Source organism: Diabrotica undecimpunctata, chromosome 1 (assembly GCF_040954645.1).
Source record: "Diabrotica undecimpunctata isolate CICGRU chromosome 1, icDiaUnde3, whole genome shotgun sequence".
Classification (NCBI taxonomy): Eukaryota; Metazoa; Arthropoda; class Insecta; order Coleoptera; family Chrysomelidae; genus Diabrotica; species Diabrotica undecimpunctata.
Window position 1 is genome coordinate 187,849,898 of NC_092803.1, and position 26,034 is coordinate 187,875,931.

General features: G+C 31.9%; 2 protein-coding genes across 6 annotated transcripts; both read left to right on the forward strand.

The window, feature by feature from the left end:
* The first annotated feature begins 220 nt into the window (after window positions 1-220).
* Window positions 221-8,595, forward strand: LOC140432728 (uncharacterized). 4 transcript variants are annotated; one of them, XM_072520803.1, is made up of 5 exons: window positions 233-829; window positions 2,556-2,684; window positions 2,888-3,013; window positions 4,296-4,512; window positions 7,232-7,420. In XM_072520803.1, the coding sequence occupies exons 1-5, from the start codon at window positions 706-708 to the stop codon at window positions 7,278-7,280; spliced, it is 645 nt and encodes a 214-aa protein (XP_072376904.1). In that variant the 5' UTR covers window positions 233-705; the 3' UTR covers window positions 7,281-7,420. The 4 variants fall into 4 exon arrangements, with proteins under 4 accessions (XP_072376902.1, XP_072376901.1, XP_072376904.1 ...); XM_072520801.1 differs by lacking the exon at window positions 4,296-4,512 and having other exon boundaries at window positions 221-829; window positions 7,232-8,595; XM_072520800.1 differs by lacking the exon at window positions 7,232-7,420 and having other exon boundaries at window positions 227-829; window positions 4,296-7,219.
* Window positions 8,596-13,754: 5,159 nt separating this feature from the next.
* Window positions 13,755-25,939, forward strand: LOC140432729 (uncharacterized). Of its 2 annotated transcripts, XM_072520804.1 has the most exons (4): window positions 13,755-13,999; window positions 19,367-19,495; window positions 19,699-19,824; window positions 24,848-25,939. In XM_072520804.1, exons 1-4 carry the CDS (start codon window positions 13,873-13,875, stop codon window positions 25,741-25,743), a joined length of 1,278 nt encoding a protein of 425 aa, XP_072376905.1. In that variant the 5' UTR covers window positions 13,755-13,872; the 3' UTR covers window positions 25,744-25,939. The 2 variants fall into 2 exon arrangements, with proteins under 2 accessions (XP_072376905.1, XP_072376906.1); XM_072520805.1 differs by lacking the exon at window positions 19,367-19,495.
* Window positions 25,940-26,034: the final 95 nt, after the last annotated feature.

A 26,034-nucleotide genomic window follows, 5' to 3' on the forward strand; every position in this document is an offset into this window, starting at 1 on the left:
ATATATCGCTTAAAATAATTATTGAGAAAATGGTTCTCTTAAATAAGGCACAAATCATATCAATCGTAAAGGTGCAAAAATTTAAATCCTATATCAAAATCACCCTCAAGATCCATGGCCCTCCCCCTCTCCGTCAAAAGTTTCTGGGGATCAGCCACTGAAAGGTGCAAAAATCTAGACAAAATTTCTGGATCCGCCACTGGATGTGTATATTACTCATCCAGCAAAAACACAATATTACCCACATACCACTGGTTTAGATGGTTATGATGTGATATCTGGTGATATTACATATTACCCATGACCAAATGTGTGTTTTGTGGAGTAATTCATGGCGAAAAATAAATTTGATGTTGAGTTGACACTGTTGACAGACATAGTGAAATCTGGCAACGCAACATAAAATAAACCTAATCAACTCACAATACATATTTATGCAATCCAATACCAGATCCAGATCTGACTTTGAGTCTAATAGCAGCAATACATCATACATATCCAATCATTATCCAATATTGTATATACCAAAGAACATAGACGCTATATCAGAGAACTACAAACACACTGTGTTCTTAGTTCTCCGGCTATACTCTGAATCTAGAATCAACTTTAGAAAGGACTCTTGAAAGGAGCACTCATGCATAGTACATAATCATGCTCGAGGGCATATTCCTGAATAATTTTCGTTAAATTTGCGTACTAGCTATGGAAGTTAAAGTTGAAATTAAGGAAGAGATTCCTGAAGATAACCAAAAATGTATAGAGAGTCATATATCGACATCACTAGATCTACAAAACATAAAGAATGAACCAGAGGAAGATCAATCAGGTGAGATTAGAATAAATAGTAAACAATGCGGTATAATAGTAAAACAATGATAGTAACTTGCTTTAAACTGAAAAATTCTTTAATCATTTCTTGTATTTTTAATTCTATTGTTTTGAAGGTAAGGAATGGTTCCTGAATAGGCTCATGTGTTTTTCTACCAAAATTTGGTTTGCTGAAGTGTTTTCTAATTCTAAATATGTCTTGTTCCATGGGTTAATAAAATCTGAATATTGTTTGCATTTTTAATTTGTTGTTGTTAATATAGACGAGAGCAGATATGTTTTTAAGTGCATTGAGATGGCATTCTCAATAGCAAATAGCAATGAAGAATATAGAGGCAAATGTGTCTATACTGTTTTCTCATATTTAACTGCCTTTTTATACTATTATTTTACAAGTATATTATATTTGCTGGGTATTTTAGAGTCTGTTTTTTTTTTCATATTTTGTGGTGTTAAATAAGTAATTCTAAGAACAAGTCACAAGTAATTGGAGAAATTCAACTGAATGAAAAGCGTTTATAATGGATCTCAAACAAGAAGTATTTGAAGGTAATTGTATACACTGGAAAAAGAAAGAAAAAGAGGCTGATATACTGGGAAGTAATGAACTAGACTTTAAAACTTTTTAAAGTCTAGTTTGCACTATTCTAGTATTAGTAATTTAGTAATTAAAATACACACTACTGTCCACAAATCGTTCACACTTGTAAAGTTCAAAAGGCTGTGTTTTAGCAAGATGAACAGCCTACAACACAATAAAGTAAACAAACTGATTGAGCTAATCATATCAGCTATTTTAGAAGAAATGGATGAGGAAATTTGTGCTATTAATAAAAAGAAGCTATGGGTATGAAAATGAATTGATAGAGGAAATAAACTAGTAGCTGCCAATTTTCTTTTGAAAGAATTAGTATTGGAAATACTTTGATAGGTACTTTCAGAATGTCTGAAAGATGTGTACATTTTCTGTTAATGAAAATTCACTCTCAAATACAGCTGAAGGATAACCTATTGAGTTGTGCGAATCCTGCAATAACAAAATTACAAGCAGGTCTATACTTTATTAAATTTCTATACAAATTTTAAACTTGTTTTTTTGTGCTAGTGAAACACATTTTTGCAGCAACTAATGAAACTAATTCAACTGGTTGGGACTTGTTTAGCTGGTGAACCAGTGAGCATAAACATGTGGTGAGAGGTGCTACTTGCCCGAAAAATATAGAATAAAATGGATCAACTCAACTAAATGACTTACTAATCTACTTGATTAAATTTTTGTTGTTCAGACACATTTAGTTACTAAATTACTTGCTACTTGACTAAAATACTAGCACAGTGTGAACTAGGTGTAAGAGAGAAGGTCCCACTTTTTGAAATATAAGTGATATTACAATCATTTACCTATTTTTCACTGGGATTGCTATGAAGTCACAAATACTGACAGTTGCCAAATATAACTCTGACAATTATTGCTGCCATATTTATACAAAGTGTAAATTTTTATATATAAAAAAACACTTGGTTTTGATGTCATAACTGCATACCCATGTGTTGTCACTAGCAGAAAAGTCACTTTTTTTAACAAACCTCATACATTTTTCAATATAATTTTCAAAATAAATGTTGATATGATAACACAAATAAATGATATGAGCAGTAATTTTATGTATTTATATAAAATTTTTATACTGTGTTTACCCCATTTTTATTTAATTAATTTATAGTTACGGAAGTAAAAATTGAAATTAAAGAAGAGTTTGAGAAAAATGATTATATATATCATGAGAATCAGCTACCCACCTTAATAGATCTCGAAAAGTTAAAGATTGAAACAGAACGAAAAGATCACTCAGGTAAGGCAAATATTTTAAAAAATTACTCAAAATATGAAATAAACTCTTAGTTCTGGTATAATGTAGTGACTTTTATTTAATCTCTTATTTTCAATAGGGTCTAAGATTATATTATAATGGAATTTTTATATAGCAAGCTTTTCATATTATATGAGGGTTTTTATGTTATGTATTTAACCTAATTTTATTTTATTTATTTATAGTTACGAAAGTAAATATTAAAATTAAAGAAGAGTTTGAGAAAAATTATCATATATTTCAGGAAAATCAGCTGTCATCAGTAGATCTTGAAGTGTTAAATATTGAAACAGAAAAAAAAGATCACTCAGGTAAGGCAAATATTTTAAAACAATACTCAATGTGATATAAACTCTGGTTTATTTAAATATGGAATCTACAAATCATTTAAAGCTATGTTGTTCCAATTTTTAAAACCAGACAAAAAAAAAACATTGAAAGCTATTGCAGTATCTGTATCCAATGTGCAATACCAAAATTATTTGATTGTCTAGTTAGCAAGCAGATTTCTTGGAGGTGTAAGGGTCTTAGATGACAGGGGCAACATGGCTTCTCCAAAACTAAATCCACTTTAACTAATCTATTAATGTATCAACTTGATATTTTAAACATTGAAGCAGGAAGCTGACTGATTCAATTTACACATATTTCTCTAACGCATTTGATCGTGTTGATTAGGAAATACTGTATACTAAGCTGATTTTCAATCTTTGTTTCTTGGTGGAGAAGCTCTTTCACTGGTCACATTTAAAGAGTTAAAATAGGTTGTTATTTTTCTGAGGAAATTGTGGTTCCGTAGGGAGGGTTCATCCTGTGAACCCTTGTGGTGCCACTATTTGTGTGCTGTTCGTGACCTTCATGTATTTTGTTTTGGATACCTTGACCTGCAGTCCCATTGTCTTCGCTGCTTTTTCTAGACAATATATTTCTAGAGAATATTAGATATTTATTTTTAGTCTACATTATTTAGTGAGTATTTAATTTTATTATCTTAAAATACTGTGTACTTAACCACTATTTTGTGTATTGTAAATTGTAACATCTAATGGGGTTGTCCCATATATTAAATAAATAAATAAAAAAACTAGTTGAATGTTATGGTTAAAAGAGGGCAAAGATATTCCAGTACAACAAATACTCCATTGTACAACAAATCACACTAATTTTGTACTAAAAGAACGTGAGTTTAATTAATGGTAATAGTAAATAAAAACAAATCTGGAGTGTCAACACCGCAACTGTCAAATAAGTTTTACCAATTTATGCCAAAATGTCACCTTCGTTCAGTTGCAGTTAAAGTGTGATACTGTACTTACTATAAATTTTCTTTTATTCTAAAATTTCCAGACTGTGAATGTTTGTTTAAAGTATAAGCGTTTATGCTAAATATACTGCCACATTAAATAATGTATTTACCCTAGAGTTGAAACAATTTTTGGTTTCCCTTTTTTGAATGATCCCTTGTCCCAACTATTTATGTTACTTACTTTTAACAATCATTCTAACAACCGCCATAACTTTTGCTACATTTATTCCTTCTGCATTTAATGATTTCGAATTTTATCAAATAATTTTGTTTGGTTATTGTTTTAGGCTTTCAGCAAGAGGAAAATATAATGGAAACTGGGAAAGGATTATTTGATCATTCCTGTAATAAAACCCCACATGTGAGACAAGCTGAAAAGAAACGACATTTTAGTATACAGTCTGGGGATAATCTTTATAAATGTGAAATTTGTTTTAAGCAGTTTGCTAGATCCAATTCTTTGAAAACACATTTGAGAGTACACACTGGAGAAAAACCATACAGGTGTAAAATTTGTTTTAAACAATTTACTGAAGCAGGAAGTTTAAAAAATCATTCGAGATTGCACACTGGAGTAAAGCCTTACAAGTGTGAAATTTGTTTTAAGCAATTTAATCAAGCCAGTAATTTGAAAACACACTTAGGAGTGCACACTGGAGTAAAGCCTTACAAGTGTGAAACTTGTTTTAAGCAGTTCCCTCGAAACTATGAGTTAAAAAGACATTTGATAGTGCACACTGGAGAAAAGCCATACAGATGTAAAATTTGTTTTAAACAATTTACTGTAGCAGGAAGTTTAAAAAATCATTTGAGACTGCACACTGGAGTAAAGCCTTACAAGTGTGAAAGTTGTTTTAAGCAATTTAATCAAGCCAGTAATTTGAAAACACACTTGAGAGTGCACACTGGAGAAAAACGTTATAAGTGTGACCTTTGCTTTAAACAGTTTACTAGTATATATGATTTGAAAAGTCATTTGACTGTGCACACTGAAGAGAAGCCTTACAAGTGTGAAATTTGTTTTAAGCAGTTTCTTCAAAACAGTGCTTTAAAAAGACATTCGATAGTGCACACTAGAGAAAAATCTTACAAGTGTGAAATTTGTTTTAAGCAGTTTCTTCAAAACAGTGATTTAAAAAGACATTCGATAGTGCACACTAGAGAAAAATCTTATCAATGTGAAATTTGTTTTAAGCAGTTTAGTCAAGCCAGTTCTTTGAAAACACATTTGAGGGTACACACTGGAGAAAAACCTTACAAGTGTGAAATTTGTTTTAAGCAGTTTGCTAGATCCAATTCTTTGAAAACACATTTGAGACTACACACTGGAGAAAAACCTTACAAGTGTGAAATTTGTTTCAAGCAGTTTACTCAATTAGTTAGTTTAAAAACACATTTGAAAAAACAACACACAACAGAAAAATCGAACAACACGTGACAATTATTTTAAGCAGTTTACTCTAGTGGGCTATTTAAGAACATTTTGGGAGCGCATATAGAGAAACATATTAAATGTGAAAATATCTAGATTGAACAATTACACAAATCCACATTGGATAATAGTGTTTTAAGCAAAATATAATAATTTTGTGATGAATATCTTCTATTTGATAGACAAAAAGGTTAACAGAATATCGTTAAGATATGTGAGTTGGTTAGGTTCATCATAGTGAGTAGATGTGTGATACTTAAAATCCAATTAACGAAATCGATGTTATCACCTCATAATTATTAAAAACTAATTTGTTATATTTTTATAAATAAACTAGCTGACTCGGCGAACTTCGTACCGCCTTAGAGTGAAATAATGTGTTAAAAAAATAAAACAAAAAACCACTCTAAAATAAAGTAAAGTAAAATAAAATAAAGAATACCAATTTTTTTGTAACATACTATTTTTATTATCCTTTTTTCTCTATCCCGACAACTAGGAAATCTTTGAACACACATAACATAGATTAATATAAGGAGATTTTTCACCCGTAGAACAATTAAGTTATGTTTTTGATTTGCTAAATTAATTAAGTAAAAAAATTAATAACATATATATATATATATATATATATATATATATATATATATATATATATATATATATTATCAATAATATATTTATATATAACACAAATCCCAAAAAGTGAACACGCTACCACTGACCTTTCTGACGTACACCAGATAAATTTTCACTGAACAACACTGGTTCCGTTTAAAACATGTCTGATTCCGTCTGCGCGTCCTTATTTCGCCAAGCAGAGTGGACATTCGGGTTGTGTTATTATTCTGTGACTCACGTATTCGATAATTCTACCGTTATTCCTTAAAGCATGTTTGTGCAATGGAAATTTATTTGAACATAAAACTACTTGACAATAACTAATATATTATAATGTTAGTTTTCTTTTTTTTTCGTTGAGCAAAAACTGCATCTTGTATAATTTTTTTCAACATCTGGTAAATATGCTGCTACATTTCTCAGCCGAATTTGAAAATTTTTTAATTTTTTTTTGTTGTGAAATATCACATCGAGATTTCTTTATGGTAAACATACCTATGAAGGCGAAGCCTAAAATCCTTTAGGGAAGTATTTTATTGATAAGTACCTACATAAAATAAACATGCATTGATAATACACGTTTCAAAATGGCTCACATAAGGAGTCTTATGCTACGCATGTGCATCTATAGTCCTTGGAAGATTCCTCTTCCTTGTAGGTACCTGGATAATTTTGTTCTTTCTATTGTACTGCAAGCAATCATCAAAATATACCACGGTTTTGAAACAATTTCTACGTGGAAAGACAGTAAAATGATGCATTTTCATGAATGCAAACTATTAGGAGCCCAGAATTTCTCATTTCAGTAGTTTGTCTTAGTGATGTTTTAGTTACAACTGTATCACTTAATCGTCTTCTTCAGTCACCAAAATTAGATTTGAAGAAGGCTACTGAAGCCATAGAGGACACTAAATGCATTCTTTAAAATAAAAGATCAAATGCTGAATCTGTTTTTAACAAACTTTACTATGAAGTAAAGGAAATACTGAACAAGTAGACAATGAATTGCGCTTGTCCCAACTATTTATGATACTTACTTTTATCAATAATTCTAACAAAAGCCGTTGGATTCTTTACTTTAAACTTTTGCTACATTTATTCCTTCTGAATTTAATTATTTCCAATTGTGTAGTTTAGGCATCAAATAATTTTGTTTGGTTATTGTTTTAGGTTTTCAGCAAGAGGAAAATATAATGGAAACTGGGAAAGGATTATTTGATCATTCCTGTAATAAAACACCACACGTGACACAAGCTAAAAAGAAACGACATTTTAGGATACAGTCTGAGGATAAGCTTTATAAATGTGAAATTTGTTTTAAGCAGTTTACTAGATCCAGTTCTTTGAAAACACATTCGAGCTTACACACTGGAAAGAAACCATACACGTGTACAATTTGTTTTAAACAGTATACTGAAGCAGGAAGTTTAAAAAATCATTGGAGACTGCACACTGGAGTAAAGCCTTACAAGTGTGAAATTTGTTCTAAGCAGTTCCCTCGAAACGCTGAGTTAAAAAGACATTTGGTAGTGCACACTGGAGAAAAATCTTACAAGTGTGAAATTTGTTTTAAGCAGTTCCCTCGAAACACTGATTTAAAAAGACATTCGATAGTGCACACTGGAGAAAAATCTTATCGATGTGAAATTTGTTTTAAGCAGTTTGCTAGATCCAATTCTTTGAAAACACATTTAAGAGTACACACTGGAGAAAAACCATACAGATGTAAAATTTGTTTTAAACAATTTACTGAAGCAGGAAGTTTAAAACATCATTTGAGACTGCACACTGGAGTAAAGCCTTACAAGTGTGAAATTTGTTTTAAGCAATTTAGTCAAGCCAGTGGTTTGAAAACACATTTGAGAGTGCACAGTGGAGAAAAATCTCACAAGTGTGAAATTTGTTTTAAGCAGTTCGCTCGAAACACTGATTTAAAAAGACATTCGATGGTGCACACTGGAGAAAAATCTTATCAATGTGAAATTTGTTTTAAGCAGTTTACTAGATCCAATTCTTTGAAAACACATTTGAGAGTACACACTGGAGAAAAACCTTACAAGTGTGATATTTGTTGTATGCAGTTTACTAATTCCAGTTATATGAAAACACATTTGATGACACACACTGGAGAAAAACCTTATAAGTGTGATACTTGTTTCAAGCAATTTGCTTATGCAACTAATTTGAAAATACATTTAAGGACTCACACTGGAGAAAAACCTTACAAGTGTGAAATTTGTTTCAAGCAGTTTACTCAATTAGTTAATTTAAAAACACATTTGAAAAAACAACACACAGCAGAAAAATCGAACAACACGTGACAATTATTTTAAGCAGTTTACTCTAGTGGGCTATTTAAAAACATTTGGGAGTACATATAGATAAACATCTTAAATGTGAAAATACATATATTGAATAATTACATATACAAATTCGTTGTGTAGAATAGTGTTTTAAACAAAATATAATAATTTTATGACCAATATCTTTTATTTGTTAGGCAAAAAGGCTACCAGAATATCGTTAATGGGTGTGAGTTGGTTTAGGTTCATCATAGTGAGGAGATGTGTGATACTTAAAATGCAATTAACGTAATCGATGTTATCAGCTCATAATTATAAAAAACTAATTTGTTATATTTTTATAAATTTGTAATAAATGTGCAGATCTAAGGGTTGCTTAGCTCTGTCACCACTGTTAAAGGAGATTTAGCTCTGCGAGCGGATTTGAGTCGTACTGGTCCACTAGTTCGAATTTGTCGTGATTTCGCCCTCGCGGATTTACAAGAGGGTAGGAAAAATAGGATAGGGACTGAAGGACACTCAGATGTAGGCCCTGTAAAGAGTTATAGGTTACTGGCTTGCGTTAGAAGCCGGGGAGATGTACAAAGCGAAAACGTGTTCTCTTCTAGTCTCTACCTGAACGGTCAAAAAAAAAGAAGCCACTTTCAACTTACTACGTATTTAACAAATCGTAAATATACAACTAATACAACAAGATATACAAGTGAAATTTGTTTTAAGCAGTTTACTAGATCCAGTTCTTTGAAAACACATTTGAGAGTACACACTGGAGAAAAACCTTACAAGTGTGATATTTGTTTTATGCAGTTTACTAATTCCAGTTATATTAAAACACATTTGATGACACACACTGGAGGAAAACCTTATAAGTGTGATACTTGTTTCAAGGAATTTTGCTTATGCAACTAATTTGAAAATACATTTAAGGACTCACAGTATCGTTTATCAAATTTTGCGAAGGGAGACGAGAAGATATTTTACCAAGAGAGTTAAAAGGCAGACAACCTACCATCATTCGTTTTCCCCAATGGTTAGTATTTATTGTTTCGTTACCTTAGGCCCTAGCTAAAGAATACGCCTTGTAGTCCAAACTGGAACTCAGGAACAGTCTGAATGAACGCTGGAATGCACTGTACGTTTTGGCGGTACTAGGAGGGACGAAAATTCGCTGCTATCTCGCTACCTTGTGTCGGACACGATATCACGCTAATTGAGCTGAACACACCGGGACGGCTGACCGATTAACACACCTTAGGTCGCCCCGCACTGACTGACTGAGCGCCGGTCGCCGGGCACCACTCTCTGGCTCGGTTGCCAGAACTCTACTGCCTGGTTGACCAACTTCTTTTGTTTTTATGTACCGCCAACGAGTACCCTAAATTACTTCGTCACAGTCCGAAGTGGAGCTTTGCTTTTTACCGTTTTCCCCTAGAATTTCTGCTGATTGCGCCGTCTGCTCCACGTGTTAAAATGGATCATGCCATGTGAAACCTCCTAACTCAGCTCAATTCTTATCGCTGGTGTGTCGCTTTGATGTATTAATTTCCGACGAAGGTCTAAGTGTCGTAATTTTTAAACATTCAGAGCTGACCTAATATCGAAACTTACTTGTGTAATACACGTTAACTAGGTCAATTTTCATTCTTTGTTTAATTTGAAATGTATACGTTAAACTCTGTCGAATTTATTCTTTATTTAATTTGGAGTATATAATGATTTTTTTTAATTAATTCTAATTATTCTTTTCTAGGCTAACTACCCCTTATTTTATTTTCTTGCTATGTTGACTTGTTCCACACCGGGCTAACTGATTAACGATTGCATTTGGGAGGTGGGGTTGTTTCCCTTGGTTATGTGGCTGATACATTACAAATTAACTAGCTGACTTGGCGAACTTCGTACCGCCTTAAAATGAAATAATGTGTTAAAAAAATAAAACCAAAAAAAGAACACTCTAAACATATTATGCACGAATAAAGTAGAATCAATTTAATGCTTTCTGATAAAAATATTTTTATTTTTTTTGCGTTAAATAAATATACAACGATGACGGTTTTCCGACACGCGAATAATTGCATATATCCGAAACAAGGCAACTCTAAGTTAATTTCGTAAACTTCCAACGATTGGCTTTGTGATTTTTATTTTGTCATTGCAGAAGCCAAAAGCACGGGAAATTGTAAACGTTTAAAATCAAATGGTACGTTCGTTGAAATCATCTGTATATGCGGGGTCAAGACATTCTCTTCTTTGTATTTTTCCTTGCTGATCGTTGTCCCAATGACATTATATATTAGACTTTTTACAGTCTCATTTCACTGCACAGTCGAGGTTGATTAATGTTGCACAGCATAATGACAACTGATCCTACTTGAGTGGGTGTTCAGGCAATTCCAATGAATTCAAAAATTCTGTAAAATAGTTGACTACGTCATTCTGATTTATAACTGTGAAAACTGATTTGAATGAAAAAAAAATTCCTGGAAAAAACTTTCGAGTAGTACGTTCAATCGAATATATTTCATAAAAAAAGTCTGTCACACTAATTTCGTTATTAAAAAATAGGGATTGGTAACAGAAGGGTGAAAATTAAGAGTTATATGTATTGTTTAATGCCACGTCATAAATAAATAAAAATTTTGTACAAAAAATAGATCACGATCGATTCTCATACCTCCCGAATATAAATATAAAATTTCATCAAAATCGGTGAAGCGGTTTCGGAGGACTATGGCAACTAACTCTGTGACACTAATATAGCTATTAAAAGATAGGGGTTAGTAATAGAAGAGTGAAAGTTAAGGGCTATGGTATTTCTTAATTCCACATCATGAAAAAGTAAAAATAAAAAAAATTTGTAAACAAAATAAAAAAAAATGTTTGGGATGAACCACTCTTACCCCTTACGGCTATGAAAAATAGATCACGAACTATTTTCAGACCTACAGAATACACATGTAAAATTTCATAAAAATCGGTTATGCCATTTCGGAGAAGTATGGCAACTTACTCTGTGACACCAATATGGCTATTAAAAAAGGGGGGGTTGGTAATAGAGGGGTGAAACTTAAGGTCTGTATGTATTTTTAATGCCACATCATAAAAACAAAAATAAAAAATTTTGTTTAAAAAATAAAAAAAAATGTTTGGGTTCAACCACTCTTACCAATAGGAGTGTGAAAAATAAATAAGAACCTATTCTCAGACCTACAGAATACACATGTAAAATTTCATCAAAATCGGTTCTGTCGTTATGGAGAAGAAAAGCAACGGCATGCGGTGTTCCCCCCAGCGGTCACCCCTCCAAGTAGTAACCGCGCTCAACACTTTTTAACTTCGGTGATCTAACGAAAACCATATTATGTCTATGGTTGCCGTAAATAAACTAAACCGGCTTCATTTTTCTATTCCTGGATTAATATATACTTGGAATGTACTGAATTAGAATATAGGATGGAAAAAAGAACATTTTCTGAAAGTTTTATTTATTTAAGCCTTAACTAAGCCCTGCAAAAAATTATTTTGTTTTGAGTAATCTGCCAGTTTTCAAGATGAATTTAAAAATGATTTCGATGTATTTTCAGAAGAGAACTTCTTACGGTACTTTTTGGGGCATTTACAGTCATATGCAGAGGGAAATATCTTCGCATGCGTTACTTTATTACTGTGAGTTGTGTACTCTTTACCGCTGTTATAAACGATTCAACATTCTTTTGGCACCTTAAAACAAATTAAATTGCAAAACGTATTTTCCCTTACAAAAAATATCCAAGACAGTCAAGAGAAATAAATAGACAAAACTTTCTGTTCGTAACACTGTTCAACCAATATCAAACACTTCGAGTAGCAATCCTAAACTAAACTGTAACAAAATTGAACTCGTAAATGACAAAAAGTGGACTTTGTTCACTTCTATTCTGAACCCTCCTTATAACACAAATCCCAAACAGTGGACACGCTACCACTGAACTTTCTAACGCACTTCAGATAAAATTTTACTGAACAACACTGGTTCCAAAACATGGTTGATTCCGTCTGCGCGTACTTATTTCGCCAAGCAGAGTGGGCATTCTGATTGTGTTATTATTCTGTGACTCAGGTATTCGATAATTCTCCCGTTATTCCTTAAAGAATATTTGTGCAATGGAAATTTATTTGAACATAAAAATACTTAACAATAACTAATATAATATAAAGTTAGTTAGTTTTCTTCTTTTTTGTTGAGCAAAACCTGCATCTTGTATAATTTCTTTGAACATCTGGTAAATAAGCTGCTACATTTATCAGTCGAATTTAAAATTTTCATTTTTTTTGTTGTGAAATATCACAGGTCGAGATTTCTTTATTTTAAACATATCTATGAAGACGCAGCCTAAAATCGTTGCGGAAAGTATGCAAATATTGATAAGTACATAAAATAAACATGCATTAATAATACAGTAGAGACTCGTTTAACCGAAATAAAGGGCGACCTTTTTTTCGGTTAACCCCATGACCGTTTAAAAATCTAAAATCGTTGCGGGAAGTATACAAATATTGATAAGTACATAAAATAAACATGCATTAATAATACAGTAGAGACTCGTTTAACCGAAATAAAGGGCGACCTTTTTTCGGTTAACCCCATGACCGTTTAAAAATAGCCCACGTAAGGAGTGTTATGCTATAATACGCATGTGCATCTATGTATATTCCTTAGAAGATTCCTCTTCCTTCTAGGTACCTGGATAATTTTGTTCTTTCTACTGTACTGCAAGGATATATTTGTACCTTTGTGAGGTGTTTTTATATCTCGATGAGCATTTCTGTCAGTTTTAGTCGACTTAACAATACCAAATTATACTTATTTTATAATTATTATTATAAAGTAGACACATGGCACAGAATAAATAACAATCAGAATGCCCACTCTCAGATGCCACCTTTGAAGTTTGTCAGCACGCGATCGCCATATTTTAAATGGAAACATAGACTCGAAATGAGAAATTTCTGACAAGCTACGACAGAACTGTAATTTAAATTTTTAGATATTAATAATTTAGTACATTTGAAATAATTAAATCTATTCTTCAACTAAAAGTACGAATAAAATAGTGCATATTATGTCTATAGTTGCCGTAAATAAATTAAACCAGGTTAATTTTTCTATGCACACCAGATAAAATGTCACTGAACAGCACTGGTTCCGTTTAAAACATGATTGATTCCGTCTGCCTGCGCGTACTTATTTTTTCAAGCAGAGTGGGCATTCTGAAAACGGTTACATTAGTACCTATTGTAAATCAAAAAGTATATTACCCATGACCTATAAATGACATGACACCTTATGTGTGTTGTGTGGAGTAATTCATGGCGAAAAATAAATTTTATGTTGAGTTGACAGAGTGAAATCTGCAACGCTACATACTACATAAAATAAAACTTTTTTTTTGAAAGGAGCACTTGACTTATGGGCAATATGGATATTTCCTGAATAATTTTAGTTAAATTTAGATTTGTGTAATAGCTATGGAAGTTAAAGTTGAAATTAAGAAAGAGTTTCCTGAAGATAACCAAAAATGTATAGAGAGTCATAATATAGGTAAATCACTAGATCTCCAAGACCTAAAGAATGAACCAGAGGAAGATCAATCAGGTGAGATTAGAATAAATAGTAAACAATGCGGTATGAGTATAGTAAAACAATGATACTAACTCGCTTTAAACAGCAAAATTCTTTAAACAATTCTTGTATTTTTAATTCTATTGTTTCGAAGGTAATGAAGAATGGTACCTGAATAGGCTCATGTATTTTTCTAATAAAAATTTGGTTTGCTAGTATTTTAGAAAAAGTGTTTTCTAATTCTAAGTATATCTTGTTCCATGGGTTAATAATTCTGAATAAGGTTTGCATTTTTAATTTGTTGTTGTTAATATAGACCAGAGCAGATCTGTTTTTAAGTGCATTGCAATGGCATTCTCAATAGCAAATAGCAATGAAGAATATAGTGTCTATATTATTTGCACATATTTAACTGCCTTTTTGTACTATTATTTTGCTAGTATATTATATTTGCTGGGTATTTTAGAGTCTGTTTTTTTTATATTTTGTGGTGTTAAATAAGTAATTCTAAGAACAATTCACAAGTAATTGGAGAAATTCAACTGAATGAAAAGAGTTTATAATGGATGTCAAACAAGAATTGTTCGAAGGTAATTGTATATGTAGGCCAAAGAAAGAAAAAAAGGCTGATATTCTGGGAAGTAATGTTTTAACTTTTTAAAGTCTAGTTCACACTATTCTAGTATTTTAGTTGAGTAGTGAGTAGTTTAGTAACTAAAATCACACTACTGCCCACAAATCTTTTGCACTTGTACAGTTCACAAGGGTATGTTTTGCAAGATGAACAGCCTATAACACAATAAAGTAAACAAACTGATTAAGCTAATCATAACAGCTATTTTAGAAGAGATGGATGAGGAAATTTGTGCTATTAATAAAAAGAAGCTATGGATATGAAAATGGATCGATAGAGGAAATAAACTAGTAGCTACCAATTGTCTTTTGAAGGCATTAGTATTGGAAATACTTAGATAGGTACTTTTAGAATGTCTGAAAGATGTCTTTTCTGTTAATGAAAATTCACTCTCAAATGAAGCTGAATGATACCCTTTTAAGTTGTGTGATTCCTACAATAACAAAATTACAGGTAGTTCTATACTTTATTAAATCTATACAAATTTTAAATTTGTTTCTTCACACCAGCAAAATGCATTTTTATGGCAACTAATGAACTCATCTAATTCGACTGGTTCGGACTTGTTTAGCAGGTGATCCAGTGAACACGAATGCGTGGTGGGAGGTGCTACTCACCCAAAAAATATAGAATAAAATGGATCAACTAAACTATATGACTTACTAATCTACTCGATTAAATTTTTGTTGTTCAAACACATTTAGTTACTAAATTACTCTCTACTTGACTATAATACTAGCATAGTGCGAATTAAGCAAAAGAGAGCGAATTAAGCAAATATCAATAAAACCTAATAATAGACAATAAAAGCCTTCTGTGGATAGATTTCTGAGATCATCTACCAAGGTTGCACAAAATAGAGGGGACAGAACTCCGCCTTGTGGAAGCCTCCATCTACTTTTGCTTGATGGTTGCTTTTACCCAGAGTGGACATTACTGTCCTATTCTCCAGGAATGCCTTATCCATCTGCATATTACCGCAGTTGCACCTCATATACTCAGCTCCTATCAGAGAGCTGGTAGTAAGATTATTAAATGCCCCTGCTATATCTAAAAAAGCGGCCATTGCTATCTCTTTGTCTTCCATTGACTTTGACTTTGTGAGCCCTGGTCTGCCTCAAAATATCCTTCTATCCTTCCTTGTCGAGTGTCTGTCTTCTCCATCCCCTTACTTCAATCGTTCTGTACATAATAAGAATACAAAAATTAAAAACAACGGTTTCAAATCACCATACAGCGGTAGAGTATAATGTTGTACCAATTGTGGATTTGATCAATACTTAATGAATAGGTACAGCTTATATAGATACTTTGAGGTTCTGTAACTGTTTTATTGTAGCATTATTATATAGGATTAAACTAAAATTGATTGTAATGAGAAATAAATATTACATAATCTTTTGATTTTCAATCCGAAAAACGTTTTTAACTATTTTTATTTAAATTCTTTCATGGATTTTACTGAAAATATTTTTGAGATTTTAATTTACCTTTCTAAAAATTTATAATTTCTCATCGGTTTTACTGAATTCATCTATAGTAATGGACACTCCATACAAACGGGATGAGCGTGAGCATACCGACTGATTATCAACCTGCTGTCCAAATACTGTAAGTATTTTTATGAGCTCTAAGTTGAGATGAGGGTTTTGTGACATAAAGTTGTTTATGTATTGTGTTATGTGCTCGATGTCTTATTTTGAATGGCTACCGGTGTTTAACGTGTTTTTGTAAAATTTGTAGTTGTGGTAATACTCTGTAATTGTCGGGTGGCTATGAATGATGAGTTTTGTTGTGTATTTTGATCCGTGGGTTGTCTTTGTGGTATGTTAGTAATTTGTGTGTTGTATGTCGCGTCAGTGTTTTGAATATCAGTTGATGTGTAAGTACTTATTTTGAATGTCAGAATTGAAATTGACCAGGATGAGAACCTGGAGGATGGTGTTTGTTGTAAGGGATTTTGGTTGGGTGCCATAGAAACGACGGTACCTCGAATTGTGAAGCATATTTCATCTCAACGGAGTTTTTAATTAGAAGAGGCCTTTTTTTTTGTTCTTGCGGTCCACTCGTGAGGAATGCGTTTTTTCTTTTTTGTGTTATTTATGCTTTTCATATATAGCTTCTCCAAATATACGTCCATACATTCGATGTAGATATTTTATGTTGCCTGGTTGTAATACCAAACCTTCCCTGTAACTCCTTTTTGGCAAGATATCATTTCTACTTTTGTCACGCCGTTACATTGATTCTTCACTGCTCTTCCACTTCATATATTATAAGGTACTTTTTCTATGATGATTAATACCGAATAATGACTCTAGCGCACTCTACTAAATAAAGGCTTTATTTTTCTGTATCTTTCGTATTCTTCACCCTCTTGCCATTCCTCTCCTGATGTCATAAACTTTTCTCTGGTCAATAATACCGAAGAACCTGTCGGACACTTTTCTACCACTAAGTAATCTTTGATTTTTATACGATTTGGTAATTATTGTCTGCTTTTAAAGGATAATTAAAAATTTCTTCTTTTTTTTAATTTATATGATTGCATTAATGAATTTTCGGTACGAGCATGATTACTTGTTTTTAATCGTCTCTCGTTCACTGTCGTTCTATTTTACTTCTGCTATTGTGTATTTGTGATATAGCATCGAATTCCTCCTCATATTCGATTACCTTTTCGATTGTCAATTTATATCGGAGATGCACGCATCCGGTAACTGATGGTTCTTTATTTCCTTTAAAGCCGCATTTACTTCTCACATTGTGATGGGTAAAAGTACTTCGGATTCCTGAATTATGAGAGTGCCTACACTTCTTCTTTTTATGTGTCTGTCATTGTTTCTGTGGTCTTCCTACTGATCGTCTTCCTATTGAGGAACCGTCTCTTGCCGTCTTTACTACTCTATTTGTTGTCATTCGGCTTATACGATCGCTCCATTCTACTATTTTATTTCTTACCCAGTTCTTGATTTTCTCCACCTTGCATCTACGTCGTATATCTGTACTTCTAGCTCTGTCCCATAGTGTCTTACCATCAATTTTTTTCAAGTGTTTTCATCTCTGCTATTTCTAACATCCTTTTTGTCCTCTCTGTCTGAGGTCGTGTTTCTGCCGAGTATGTCGTTATTGGTCTGATGACTGTTTTGTAAATTCGGCCTTTCATTTCTTTCCCAATATTTTTATTTCTCCATACAGTTTCATTCAGGCAGCCTGCGGCTCTGTTTGCTCTATTCACTTGATCTTCCACTTCATTTTCGAACTTTTCGTAGCTGGATAATCTGCTGCCTAGATAGTTAAACTTCACCACTTGGTCTCTTATCTGACGTTCCAATTTACATCTTAGTAAATTTGCGGTTACAACCATGCATTTTGTCATTTTTTGGGAAATTAACATGTTAAATTTTCTGGCGGTTATATAAAATTGATGCAGCATACGTTGTAAATCATCTTCACTTTGAGAGAGTAATATTGCGTCGTTTGCATAGAAGATTATTTTAAGTTGTTTTTCTCCCATTTGGTATCCTTTTTTAGTTCTTACTTTTTTTATTATTTCATCCATAATTAGGTTGAACAATAGAGGACTCAGGGAATCTCCTTGTCTTATCTCATTGCCAGCATAAATAAGGTCGGTTACTTCTTCATTCACTTTTACTTTTATTGTGTAGTTTTTGTAGATATTTTCGATCGTTTTGATTACTCCTAGAGGTATCTGTCTTGCTTACAATAAGTGGATAACGTCCTTTAATTTGACCCGGTCAAATGCCTTCTAAAGGTCGACGAAACAGATATGGCGGTTTGTTGTATTCTAATGATTTCACTTGCACTTGCCTCATTATAAATGTAGCGTCGGTGCATGATCTTCCCGACCTAAAACCTTGTTGTTCTTCTGCTAATGTTATAATTTCATTCAGTTTATTGGTTATCACTTTGGTTGTTAATTTTAGTGTTGTGTTTAATAAATTAATTCCTCTGTAATTTTCCGTGTCCGATTTGGCTCCCTTTTTGAAGAGAGGTATTAACGTTGCTTAATCTCCATTCTTAAGTAATTCTGTTTTGTTCTATTATTTTTTGGATTAGTTTTAATAGTTGTTTGGTCAGATCTGGTCCTCCGTACTTTAGGAGTTCGTTCGGAATTCTGTCCTACTGGTGATTTCCTATTTTATAATTTCCTTAACGCTTCCTTTACCTCTTCCTCCTCAATATTTATTTCTTCTTGTATGTTTCGTTTTTATTAGTTCGTTCATCTCTTTTCTTTGTCCTCTGATCATTCTCCATATTTTTTTGTGTTCCGTAGAAGTCGTGTTCCATCTGTTGCTTAAGAAGCTCTGCCAGTGTTCCCTTTTTACCTGTCTAACTAAAGTATTCTTTTCATTTCTGATTCCTTTATAGTGGTTATATGCCTGCTGTGTTTGTTATTTTCTGTATTGTGAAAAGGCTTTCTTATTTGTCTTCACTTCCTCTCTAAACCATGGAGAGTCCTTACTCATTTTGGGAAATTGTCTTGCGGTCTTTGGCTGGTATATATGTCTACACTTACACTCCTAGTCCTGACTACACTGCCCACTTCTCAGTCACTGGACAGTGAGAAGTAGGTAGATTGAGACCTTAGTGACGTTTGACGGTTCTTGTATTTCTGAAGAACAAGATACTACTGGTATGTCACGAGTGAGGGGAGTAGGCAGATTGAGACCCCGAACTCGAACGGAATCATATTCCTCTTGATTATACAGTGTTTAACCCATTTTTATTTAACTAATTTATAGTTACGGAAGTAAACATTGAAATTAAAGAAGAGTTTGAGAAAAATGATTATATATATCATGAGAATCAGCTACCCACCTCAATATATCTCGAAAAGTTAAAGATTGAAACAGAACAGGAAGATCACTCAGGTATGGCAAATATTTTAAAAAATTACCCAAAATGTTATATAAACTCTTAATTCTGGTATCCTGTAGTGACTTTTATTTAATCTCTTATTTTCAATAGGGTTTAAGATTATATTATAATGGAATTTGTGTATAGAAAGCTTTTTATATTATATGAGGGTTTCTATGCTATGTATTTAACCTAATTTTATTTTATTTATTTATAGTTACGGAAGTAAATATTAAAATTAAAGAAGAGTTTGAGAAAAATGATCATATATATCAGGAGAATCAGCTGTCATCAATAGATCTTGAAGTGTTTAATATTGAAACAGAAAAAAAAGATCACTCAGGTAAGGCAAATATTTTAAAAACTTACTCAAAATGTATTATGTATAAACTCTTAATTCTGGTATCATATAGGGACTTTTATTTAATATCTAATTTTCAAGAGGGCCTGAATATTATACTCTTTGTTAAATGTGGTTGATTAATAATATGGACTATGGTTGAATAAGAATATGGACTATGGATAATATGGACTTCTCACTCTGTATCATTTATGAAGTAGAATAACCCATTTAGAATAAATTTATATTAACTACAATTTATTTATTTATTAACGGGAGAACCTCTTTTTACAAATCAATTTCAAATATAAATATAAAGAATCCCAAACTAACTATATTAACCAATAATCAAAATAATAAACAGCAAAAACATATAAATAACTATCGTAAAAATGAATACATTGAAAACAAAAATATGGAATCTACAAATCATTTAAAGCTATGTCGCTGGATAAGACCCTCGGGAATGAGGGAAGGTGGTCGAGTTGCACTATCCATAGCTTGTTGGACCGGAGCATATAGGGATCACGGTCCGTGGACATATAGGTTATATATGGACACTAGGTAGCGGGAAAAATATCTTTATTAAAATACAACCAAATGTTTATTACAAGTAAGAATCTGCAATAAAAGTTGATTATTATTATAACTAAGAATCTGTAAGGAAAGGGGTTAGATATCATAATACTAAGAATCTGAAAATAAAGTGTTAATTAGTCTTAGAACTAAGAATCTGTAAAAGAAGGTCGTTAGTTATGACACCTAAGACTAATTAATGCAAAAAGTAAAAATTGAAAAAAAGTGAAAATTTTTCCCAAAATCCCAAAAATTTCGGAAATCAAAAGTTATTTATAAATGTCAGATTTTTCTCAAAATGCGAAATTTGTATTTGTTGTAGTGCCTCCGGGACTACTCAACAAAGACATGCAACAAAATATAAACAAATAAAAAGTTATTAACAATCAAGTTATAAACAACAAAAAGTTAAATGAAAAGTAAAAATAATCCTAAGATATTTTTATATTAAAAATGTTTCAAAGTCCCAAAACAGCATATAAATATCAGAAAAATAATCTATTAGTTATTTTCGGGCTGAAAATATTTCAGAGTCCCAAAAAGATAAAAAAATAAATATAAAATTATTATAATTTTTCTTAGTTAAATTCTCTAAGTTAAATTAATAACCTAAGAGAAAAATAAAAAGATCAAAAATTCGGCTAAGTCCCGCTCAGGGGCTTAGTAAATCTGAAAGAGAAAACAGTTTCTACCAAAATTCTACTAAGTCGAAAATACCTGGAAAATACCAAATAATTCTTACCAAAAATCCGTCTAAGTCAAAAAGACGGATTTAATTCGAAATAAAAGATTTCACACGAAATCTCGTCGAACGAGAAGTCGAAAAGCTGAAATAAATATAAATAAAATAAAAATTCGGCACTAAGTCTCGCTCAGAGATCCTGAAAATCCTGCAATAAAACAGTATAGGTAAAGGTAAGTAAAAGTCAAGAGTTTCTAGGAACTGAATCAACCAGAAGGTCTCTTATATGCCAAAATGGTTCTGCGGAGCCCTGTCCTGACCAGAACGAATTGTTGGCCATCGTGCACCCGTATTTATTTAGAAATAATTGGGTCAACGGTTTCTGGCGCTCTGCCGTTGGACCTGCACGATAGCCAATGCTCAATTTTGGATATTACCATTGGCTGCAATTATGTTGCCATTTGACCAATGGTAATTCCGCAATTGAGCAGCAGTTTCGGGCAATACAATTGACTTCCAATTACTTTTGCAATTTGACCAATCGTAAAGCCCGAATCCTGCTATTGGCGACACTATGTTGTTCCAATTTTTAAAACCAGACAAAATAGTAACATTGAAGGCTATTGCTGTATCTGTATCTAATCTGCAATACCAAAATTATTTGATTGTCTAGTTAGCAAGCAGATTTCTTGGATAAGGGTCTTATATGTCAGGGGCAACCTGGCTTCTCCAAAAACAAATAAACTTTGACTAATCTATCAACCTGTCAACTTGATATTCTAAACAACATTGAAAGCAGGAAGCAGACTGATTCAATTTACACAGATTTATCTAAGGGGTTTGATTGTGTTGATCAGAAAATACTGTATACTAAGCTGATTTTGAATGAAGCCAACCCAACACAGATTTCTCTAAGGCGTTTGAACGTGTTTATCAGGAAATACTGTATACTAAGCTGATTTTGAAATGGGTTCGACCCAAACTTTGTTTTTTGGTGGAAAAGCTCTTTCACTGGTCGCATTCAAAGAGTTAAAATAGGTTTTTATTTTTCTGAGGAAATTGTTGTCACATCTGCAGTTCCACAGAGAGACAATAGTTCTTCTCTCCTATTTGAGAACCATTGAAAGTATTTCAGATTAGGAACTGCTTCAGGAGGACTTAATCATTTGTCAGAGTGGTGCCAAAAAAATAAGCTATATTTGAAGATCAACAAATGCAATTTATAAGTTTCTCTAGGAAAACTACCGGGCTTAAGTCAAGTTACTTTATTGATAACCAGCCACTAAAAAACACATCTACAGTAACAGATCTGGTTGTTATTTTCGATGAGAAATTAACTTTTGTCGATCATTCATTAATTCTATATCAATTAGGGGGTCAAAGATGTTGGGCTTTATTACTAGAAATTCTAGTTTTTTCTCCATTGCAGCGACAAGAATGGTCTATTGTTCTTTGGACAGATCTATGCTGTAGTACTGTTCAGTCACATGGTCGGCTAATTTCCAGATACATTCTGATTCTTTATGAGAGGGTTCAGCATAAATTCCTACGGCCTGTGTGATTAGAATAACAGACCATGACTACACTATCATGGAGAGGTCTATGAGCTTCCCTGCTTTAACTGTGAGGAGGGATCTGTTTGAAACTTGACTTAATTTTAATAATACTTTATGTTTTTATTATAACTAGGTAATACTTTATATATTTTTTTATTTTTAATGTTTTTTTCCATCTTTATAGTGCTGGATCTTAACTGCTGGGTTTATAGGTTTTAAGATTTTATTATACATATATTTGTGTATATATGTGTATATAGTATTTTTCATATAAAAATGCGTGCAGGTCATTCAAGATTTACGACGTCAGAACCCCATAGCGTTGCCAATACATCAGAATAGTAAGTGAGGAATTTTTAAAATGTGAAATATTTGCCAAACTATTATATAACACTTAGTTTTAAGACTACTGCAACACACTAAAATAAATAAGAAAACATTTTAATACAAAATTATATTTTCTAAATTTTAAACTTAGCTCTATTTAGAGCATTAATAATAAAAACACAATACACAACAATAATTAGTTTTTAAAGCTATTAATCTAAATTTAATATGTATTTATAAATACAATTTATTAATGTATAATATATTATGATCAAATTGTGTAAGAAATCAAAACATAAACAAAATTCTTACTCTAAAAAAGCGGCAACACTTTAAACAATTTTGCCACACGCTGAACTGTCAAAAAATTTGAAGTATTCCCATATCAGTTGCGTACAATTGTCTAATATATTTAATTAAAATTATTATTTTGTGGAATATTAGACTTGAAGAGTTATTTCGTAAAATTTATATTATTAATAATCACAAATGTTTTTGGTTATTTAATCAATATAATTCTAAAATTCCCAATATAATGATGATTACATTTTTCTGATTATTATACCATGTTGACGCCTATGAAAGATCGAGCAGTTCCGTATGGGTTTCGTATTATTAGCTGTGTTAAGAAAATTTGAACTCTAAGGTTGACGTTCTGGAAATTTTAAATATAAGTGACGTCACTTTATATAAATTGTAACGTGCACGCATTTTTATATGAAAAATACTATTTATCTGTACATGTGTACATGCATGTGTATGTGTATATTTACTTTGTTGAATGTTATGGTTAAAAAGGTCAACGACAATCCAGTACAACAAATAGTCCATTGTACAACAAATCAAACTAATTTTGTACTAAAAAAAAACTGAGTTTAATTAATAGTAAATAACAAAAACAAATCTGGAGTGTCAACACTGCAACTGTGAAATAAGTGTTACCAATTTATGTTAAAATGTCACCTTTGTTCGGTTGCTGTTAAAGTGTGATCTCGATAAGTGTGCTTCATAAAAACGCTATATAATTCACTAATACAAATTAAATGAAACCAGTTATGGTGTGTTTCTTTAAGTTTACATTTTAAATCTTCAAATATTATTTCTAGGTATATAATGAAATATGTATCGTGACTGTAATATCAGTGTACTTGGCTAGAGATTCTAAGAAGGAATTAAAAATATATCTAAATGGTAATATTATTAATATTACCATTTAGATATATTTTAATTATTTTACTGTACTTACTACAAATTTTCTTTTGTTCATAATATATATTATCTAAGAGTTGAATCAATTTTTGGTTCCCCTTTTTTGAATGATACCTTGTCCCATCCATTTATGTTACTTACTTTTATCAATAATTCTAGCAAAAGCCATAGCCATTGGATTCTTTACTTTAAGAGCGTAGGCGCAAAATTTCGGGCCAATGCTTTTAAAATGCAATCATTTTTTTCAAAGCCTGAGAAAACTAACAAATATTTTTGAAAAATTTAAACGCAGAATGAAAGATTACATTATTACCGAGAGCTGAAAGTCCCTTAGAATAAACAAAAAGTTTTTTTGAATGAGATATTTGAAATTAAAAATCACACTAAATTTTCTCTTTTTTTTTCACCCCTGTAACTTATTAAAATAAACATTATAGAAGTTTTCAGGGACTTTCGGCCCTCAGTAATAATGTAGTCTTTCATTCTGCGTTTAAATTTTTCAAAAATACTTATTGGTTTTTTCAGGATTCGAAAAAAATGAATGCATTTAAAAAGCATTGGCCCGAAATTTTGCGCCTACGCTCTTAAACTTTTGCTACACTTATTGCTTCTGCATTTAATAATTTCCAATTTTATAGTTTAGGCATCAAATAATTTTGTTTGGTTATTGTTTTAGGTTTTCAGCAAGAGGAAAATATAATGGAAATTGGGAAAAGATTACCTGATCATTCCTGTAATAAAACTCCACATGTGAGACAAGCTGAAAAGAAACGACATTTTAGGATAGAGTCTGGGGATAATCTTTATAAATGTGAAATTTGTTTTAAGCAGTTTACTACATCCTCTAATTTGAAAACACATTCGAGATTGCACACTGGAGAAAAACCATACAGGTGTAAAATTTGTTTTAAGAGGTTTACTGTAGCAAATTCTTTGAGACTACATGTGTGGACACATTCATCAGAAAAACCTTACAAGTGTGAAATTTGTGTTACTCAATTCACTCAAAAGCGTGATTTAAAAAATCATTCGGTAGTGCACAGTGGACAAAAGCCTTATAAATGTGAAATTTGTTTTAAACAATTTACCCTGGCAGGAAATTTAAAAAAGCATTCGAGACTGCACACTGGAGTAAAGCCTTACAAGTGTGAAATTTGTTTTAAACAATTTACTGAAGCAGGAAGTTTAAAAAATCATTGGAGACTGCACACCGGAGTAAAGCCTTACCAGTGTGAAATTTGCTTTAAGCAGTTCCCCCGAAACACTGATTTAAAAAGACATTCGATAGTGCACACTGGAGAAAAATCTTATCAATGTGAAATTTGTTTTAAGCACTTTACTAGATCCAGTACTTTGAAAACACATTTGAGAGTACACACTGGAGAAAAACCTTACAAGTGTGATATTTGTTTTATGCAGTTTACTAATTCCAGTTATTTGAAAACACATTTGATGACACACACTGGAGAAAAACCTTACAAGTGTGAAATTTGTTTCAAGCAGTTTACTCAATTAGGTAATTTAAAAACACATTTGAAAAAACAACACACAGGAGAAAAATCTTACATGTGACGTTTATTTTAAGCAGTTTACTCTAGTGGGCTATTTATGAACATTTGGGAGTACATATATTCGCTCCGTGCGTGACTGACGCGACACCTACCGCCTTCATCTGAAAGTTTTGGACCTACCAATTTTCAGGTTAAACATATGACATATGTTTGACATTGTTAAATACAGGCGAAAATGACAATTATTAATAATTCACTTTTTAATTAAATTTTTTCAGTTTATGTACAAAATAAATGTAATAAAAACTGGGTTTCTCAAAATTCATCATAATATATCATTTTAACCCCAAAC